At 43.0% G+C, this 7,315-nt stretch overlaps 1 protein-coding gene across 2 annotated transcripts in view; it reads left to right on the top strand.

Moving 5' to 3' along the window:
* The window catches only part of LOC118735597 (cardioacceleratory peptide receptor), a 170,288-nt gene that overhangs the window by 19,271 nt on the left and 143,702 nt on the right, over positions 1 to 7,315 (top strand). For both annotated transcript variants that reach the window (XM_036465443.1, XM_036465433.1), the window contains exon 2: positions 6,507 to 6,642. In XM_036465443.1, the coding sequence (XP_036321336.1) occupies positions 6,507 to 6,642 (136 nt within the window). The remainder of the gene's footprint in view (positions 1 to 6,506; positions 6,643 to 7,315) is intronic.

Below are 7,315 nucleotides of genomic sequence, written 5' to 3'. Positions count from 1 at the left end.
ATAAAATAAGATAAAATAAAATAAAATAAAATAAAATAAAATAAAATAAAATAAAATAAAATAAAATAAAATAAAATAAAGTAAAATAAAATAAAATAAAATAAAATAAAGTAAAATAAATTAAATTAAATTAAATTAAATTACATCAAATTAAATTAAACAAAATAAAGTTAAATTAAATCAAATTAACTAAATTAAATGATATTAAATTAAGGTAAATTAAATTATATTGAATTAAATTAAATAATTAAATTAAAGAAAACTTAACTTAACCAAATAAAATAGTAAATTTTACGGAAGTAAGCCGCTACAGCAAATAATCTTTATAAATAAATTAAACTAAAATAGGAAATTAAAAATAAAATATATCAAAATAATTACCTGTATTTCCGGCAACGAAAAAGTACAAAGGTGGTGCTAAGTGTACTGTCACTTACTCACCCCGTGGTGAGAAAGTGATAAAAATGGATAAACGGAAGCAAAACCAAGGCACCGAGATCCAACCCCCGTCCGGGGCTAGTAGCCCCTTCCAGTGGAGCGGAATGACCCAACGATCTCCCGTACGTAACACGTTACTGGCCAGACGACCAACCAGTGACAATACGGATGTCCCGAGTTCAAATAACGTGGAGGATTCTGCAGGGTCACCAGCAGCACGCATAGAAAGCGGAAATGGGGCTGACTCTCAGAGAATCCAATCAATCGAGAACTCTACTGAAAAGTACAACGGCGCCCTCCGCATGATTGGGGAGAAGATTGGGGAACTGAGGAAGATGATGGATAGCCAGAGGCACGTGAATCAGCAAATGAAAAACGTCCTGACCAGCATCTCGAAGCTCTTCGAAATCGTTGAGGGTAATGATCAAGAAAGAACCTCAGTTAGTACTTCAGTGAAATCGACTCAAACAGACCGGCCAGTCAAAGGTGATAAAACAGGGAAGAGGTCGGCGAACGAACCCACACCCGAGAACCGCCCACAACCGAAAGATAAACGCATTCGTGTCAACTCACCTCGAGCACAAGCAGAGAAAATGGATCGCCAAACTCGTAGCAGTGATCAACCAGCAACTGCTGACAACGCGGCCCAGAAGCCAAAAGGCGATAACCAGTCGCTATGCTCCAACGCTACCACAGCCAACTTAAATATGGAGTGGACTAAGGTGAAACCGAAAAGACGGCAGAGAAAAAAGCCAACCCGCCCGGATGCCATTGTAGTCAAATCCTCTGGAGAGTGTTCTTATGCTGACATTTTGAAAATGGTAAAGAGCGAGGAAAGCCTGAAGGGTCTAAGCGAAACTGTGCGGAAGATCAGGAAAACAGCTAGTGGCGATCTCCTGTTTCAGCTGAATAAGTCTGAGGACGTAAATACTGCGAAACTTCAAGAGGCAGTCGAAGGAGTACTGGCAGGTAAAGCAGAAGTCAGGACCCTAACTGAAATGGTTCATATAGAGATACATGATATCGACGAAGTTACGACAAGCGAAGAGGTGTGCTTAGCTTTAAATGGTCAAGGTGGGTCCACTAAAGTGCTAGTATCCGATATCCGGTCGATGCGAAAAGCGTACGGAGGCACACAGACCGCAACCTTGCTCCTACCCGAGAGCTTTGCCAATAAACTAGTAGGCCAAGGTAAAATCAGAATTGGCTGGGTTATCTGCCGAATAAGACATAAAATACAGCCAAAGCGCTGCTACAAATGTTTTGAGTTCGGCCACATATCGAAGGGCTGTCGGAGCAGCGACGATTTTGGCAAATCGTGCTTCAAGTGCGGTCAAACTGGGCATACGGCCAAACTATGCACAAATGCTCCACGGTGCTTATTATGCGTAAAACGCGGCAGCAATCCTACCAGCCACCAGGCAGGAGGCAACAAGTGTCCGGTATATCAACTGGCGCTAAGCAAAATAAAGGTATGATGAGACTTTTGCAGCTTAACCTCAACCACTGCCAAGCGGCGCAGGACCTCCTGTCGCAAACAATATTAGAGGAAAAAATCGATATTGCGATACTCAGTGAGCCATACAAATCGAAATCGTCTCAGTGCTGGCTTCAGGATCAAAGCGGAAAAGCGGCTCTCTGGTCATGCGGGAACCCAGCTCGCTGGATGCAGGGTGCCGTGTCCGCAAATGGCTTCATTGGTGCGGAAATCGGCAACTTGTACGTATACAGCTGCTACATTGCACCAAGCATAAGTATACAGGCATTCGAAAATATACTGTTAAATCTAACAATTGATGCTAGAGGCAGGCAGAATGTTCTTATAGCAGGCGACTTCAACGCGTGGGCACAAGAGTGGGGATGCCGCAGTACAAGCCCAAGAGGGCGAGCTCTTCTGGAGGCTTTCGCTTGTTTGGACGTCGTTTTACTAAACACGGGAACTGAACACACTTTCAGCCGAAACGGTTTTGGGTCAATAATAGACCTGACCTTTATCAGTTCCGGGCTATATAGATTCACTGAATGGAAACATAGCACGTGTTATACGCAAAGTGATCATTCAGCTTTAATTTGCAATATCAACTGCAGACGAGAACTGTCTAAGCGGACTCACAACCCCGGAGTATCGCACGGGTGGAAAACCAGTACTTTCGACCCCGAATCGTTTACCAGCATGCTACCATCCACCGTTTACCAAGGGTCAGCAGACTCCATGGCCGAACACCTAATGGCCGACATTCGCGCAGCTTGCGATGCATCAATGGCCAGGAGAACTTCCTCCACGTATCGTCATGCGGTCTACTGGTGGAACGATAACATAGCGGACCTGCGAAAGAAATGTCTAAGATGTAGGCGAAATGCTCAGAGAGCTAGGGAAAGAGACAACTTCGTGGTATTTCGTGCGGCTTATAAGAGTGCACGCGACGCACTAAAGAAAGGAATTAAAGAAAGTAAACGGCAATGCTTCTTAGAGCTCTGCGATGATGCTGAACGGAATCCTTGGGGCTCGGCTTACAAAATTGTCTCAAAAAAGCTGAAAGGCAGAAACATGAACCCGACAAACGCTGCATACCTAAAGTCCGTCGTGGGGACACTATTTCCTGTACAGAGACCGTTAGTGTCCACTATGGATGGCGAGCCGTTGAGTGTTGTTGACCCTGTAACGGAAGAAGAAATCACACTCGCAACATCGAAGGTGGAAGTAAAGAAAGCTCCTGGCCCCGATGGCGTACCCAACATAGCTCTTAAGCTTGCAGTCCACAAGTGCGCTTCCTTATTCCTACAAGTTTTTAATGAGTGTTTCACGAATGGAACTTTCCCTCAAATCTGGAAGAGGCAAAAGCTGGTTTTAATACCAGCTAGACACAGCAGGCAAAATCTTGGAGCATATTATAGCTAAACGTCTCGACAGGGAAGTCCAAGAAAAAGGCGGTATATCGGCAAACCAATTCGGGTTTAGAAAAGGGAAATCCACTGTGAATGCGGTATCAGAAGTCATTAAGTTAGCACGGGATGCAACAAGCGGTACACGGTGGCTGGGAGGAGCAAAAGAATACTGCGTTATTGTTACCTTAGACGTAAAGAACGCGTTCAACTCTGCCAACTGGGCTAAAATACTCGATAGACTGGAGAGCATTGGCATTTCTTATTATCTTCGGAGACTAATACGAAGTTATTTCCATTCGCGAGTGTTGTGGTACGAAACGGAGGAGGGCCTGCAACGGGCTGAGATAACAGGTGGCGTTCCACAAGGATCCGTACTAGGACCCTTGCTATGGAACATTATGTATGATGGAGTTCTCCGTACCGAATTGCCTGAGGGATCATCCATAGTGGGTTTTGCAGACGACATTGCGGTAGTAGTGTCTGCGAAACTGCTTGATGTCATATGCGAAAAGGTAGCATCATCAGTCGGTGTGATTAATAGCTGGTTAAATAGCTTCGGCCTGAAGTTAGCCGAGCAAAAAACAGAAGCAATACTTATCTCGAGTCGTAAGAAACTAGAGGAGGTAGCGCTAAAAATTGGCGACCACACCATCACGACGAAACCCACAATTAAGTACCTGGGAGTGGTGCTAGACAAGCGTCTTACTTTCAGCGCCCACCTGAGCTATGTGAGAGAGAAAGCAGCTTCAACGATCACGGGACTATCGCGAATAATGCTTAATACGCGAGGACCGAAACAGCGCAGGCGTTTACTCTTAGCGAGCGTGGTTGAAAGCCAAATACTGTATGCGGCCCCAATTTGGTCAAACGCCGCACAGTGTCCAGCATACTTCCGCGGAGTCAACTCAACATACCGTTTATGCGCGCTCCGAGTTTGCAGCGCCTTCAGAACAGTGTCGGACGAAGCAGCTTTCGTAATCGGCAGTATGATACCCGTAGATATACTAGCAAGAGAATCAACGGTCCTTGTATCCACGCGGCGTACTCTAACTCAATTAGACCGACATCAAGCCCGGCAAAGCAGCGTTACGGAGTGGCAAAACAGGTGGAATAGTACGACTAAAGGTCGTTGGACCTATCGCTGCATACCAAACCTGGTATCCTGGCTTAATAGAACGCATGGCGAAGTAGATTTTTATCTGAGCCAGTTCTTGAGTGGTCATGGCTGTTTTAAGGCATACCTGTTTAAATTCAAACATGAGCACGACCCCTACTGCGACTTCTGTCTAAGTGGCGTGGAAGAAGATGTCCACCACGTATTCTTTGAGTGCCCTCGTTTCCATCGGCAGATGAACCAACTTAAACTTGCCGTTGGAGGGGTGTTTACGCCACAGTCAGTAGTCGACTATATGGTGAAAGGAACCAGCGAATGGGCATCAACCAGCGATAAACTAACTTCGATTTTGAAGGAACTGAGGGACCTAGAGAGACAGCGGCGTATCAGCCGTACTTAAGCCAACTCTTAGCATAGCCGCGGACTGGAACTAAACTATGATGTTCGCCAACCAAAGCGTAGGCGCGGACTGGAACCTAGGCCGTTCCAGCCGCTCGAGCAGTGCGGCTTAGAAAGTTGTGCTTTCAGACCGCACCTTGAACATGAAATCTAACAATTACAGCGCATGCGCGGACTGGAACCTAGGGCGTTCCAGCCGCTCAGGTGGCAATCTCGAAATTTTGTGAAATCGATAAATACGCGCGGACTGGAACCTATGGCGTTCCAGCCGCCCAAGTGGCAATATCGAAAAACTATTGCAATCGAAAATAGGCGCGGACTGGAACCTAGGGCGTTCCAGCCGCTCAGGTGGCAATCTCGAAAAAATTTTTAAATCGATAAATATGCGCGGACTGGAACCTAAGGCGTTCCAGCCGCCCAAGTGGCAACCTCGAAAAAAATTTTTGCAATCGAAAATAGGCGCGGACTGGAACCTAGGGCGTTCCAGCCGCAAATAAAGTACAGTTTCGAATTTCGTCCACACGGGGCGTTGGTGCGGATTGGAACCTAGACCGTTCAAACCGCAAAGGCAATATACATACGTATGCGGGCTTGAAACTCGTCGCATAAGGCAGTTTAAGGTATTTTGCTCTTACTGTCTATAAAGGCGAAAATAATAAGTTGTATCTAAGAGATAAATGAATAAATAAATAATAAATAAATAGTTAAAAAAGGGTAATTATCCTTAAACAAGACGTGGCAAAGCTTACCAGGCGTAGCCCAGGACTGAGTACAACCGACTGGAACGAACGTGCGAGTCTAGTGCTCAACCGCCTCCCGACGAAATACTTGACGGTGGTACCGGGGGGTTCGGTACTCGGACAGTAGGAGGTTTAGTTCGGGTTAAAGTCCCACACTGACGGGTATAGGCTTTCGATGCTTCCTCCTCGTAAAAAAAAAAAAAAAAAAAAAAAATATGCTACCCTACAAGTAAAAAACTTGTCTACGTTTGCTGCAGTGCGTTTTAAAGTACATTTTTTGTATTCGGAAAAGTACAGGAAAAGATTTCGATTTTCGTACAATTTTTTATGCGGTCCGAAAATTTTCATGTTATTTGAAAACAAAATATGTGCTGAATCTTTATGCATTTATTTTTTCTTTGGCTTTCCGCAATTTCGAAAACGTATTTAAGAAGTTCGGAGCGAAATCGTATCCGAGTTGCTTCAGCAAAACATCAAGAAACATATCCCTTTTATATCATTTTCGACATTTCCGACACATTTCTAGAAACACGTTTCGGATACACACTTTAATAGGAAAACATATCCGAGAAACGACCGGAATTGGAATTGGAAAACGGATGAGATATCTGATTTTTATGCAGAATTTTTTTCCATTTTCGGATACGATTACGGATGCTGATGGGTATGCACCAATGTACATGCATATTTACACATGTGCATTTTTTTAGACTTAGGCATAACTTGAAGAACATCTTAGCTGTTAGACAAAGTTTTGCACTTTCTACTTTTGATTTCAGTGTTCGGCGCAAAAAATTGTTTAAACACATAATTTGGTTTTAAATCTATGCTTACACATACATACATATGCGGAATCAGAAATAACTGAAAAATCATAGTGTGTATTTAATCATAGACATCAAGTTTTTCTCTTTGATTTTTACTTTCAGACCGAACAGTTTGCAGTTTTATGGATACTATTCGCAGTTATAGTACTTGGTAACTCTACGGTGCTTTTTGTAATGTTTGTAAATAAGAACCGGAAATCACGAATGAACTACTTTATCAAACAACTAGCAATCGCAGGTAAACGTTTAACTTTTAATTGCACTGTGGGGAAAATCTGAAGTTTTGAAATCACACAAAAAAAAAAAAACTCTGAGAAACCTAAGCTTAATTTTGGGTCGTAGATTATGGATCTGTATACCGTTTTTCCAGATCATTTTATTTTTACGAAAAAAATATTTTTAATTTTTTTAAAAGCCGATGTATAAATAAATAAGTTTTAAGTGGCTAAATGAAAATGTGCAACAATTTGTTCTATGAAATATGAATAGCAGGAAATAATATTACTCATACACCATATCGTACATGACCGTTCTCGTAATACTCGTACATAGCGAATGAGTAAAATTTTCCAGCTTAAAGTTTGATTTATTTTCTTTCGCAATGCAAACATAGAATTAAAATATCTTGGGAAAATGATCTGAACTAGACACACGGTATACAAACACACACGTACTCTACGACCCAAAATTAAGGACCTTATTCTGTATCACGAACGATAGGCAGAACGAACGAGTCGTCTGCAGACGACAACATCTCTAATTGAGATTTTCAACTCTATCGGTCGTCTTCGTCTTGGTTTTCATAGATTACGTTGCAATGGTCTCCGTTGCAATTAAACCGGCTAAAATGATGCCGCCGGACTAATTTTTGAAGCATTCCTCTGCAGACGAATCGTTCGTGTTGCCTATCG

Source organism: Rhagoletis pomonella, unplaced genomic scaffold, assembly GCF_013731165.1.
Source record: "Rhagoletis pomonella isolate Grant_MI unplaced genomic scaffold, Rhpom_1.0 Rhpom_scaffold_00001, whole genome shotgun sequence".
NCBI classification, from domain to species: Eukaryota; Metazoa; Arthropoda; class Insecta; order Diptera; family Tephritidae; genus Rhagoletis; species Rhagoletis pomonella.
This window is presented reverse-complemented; position numbering and strand designations above follow the sequence as displayed.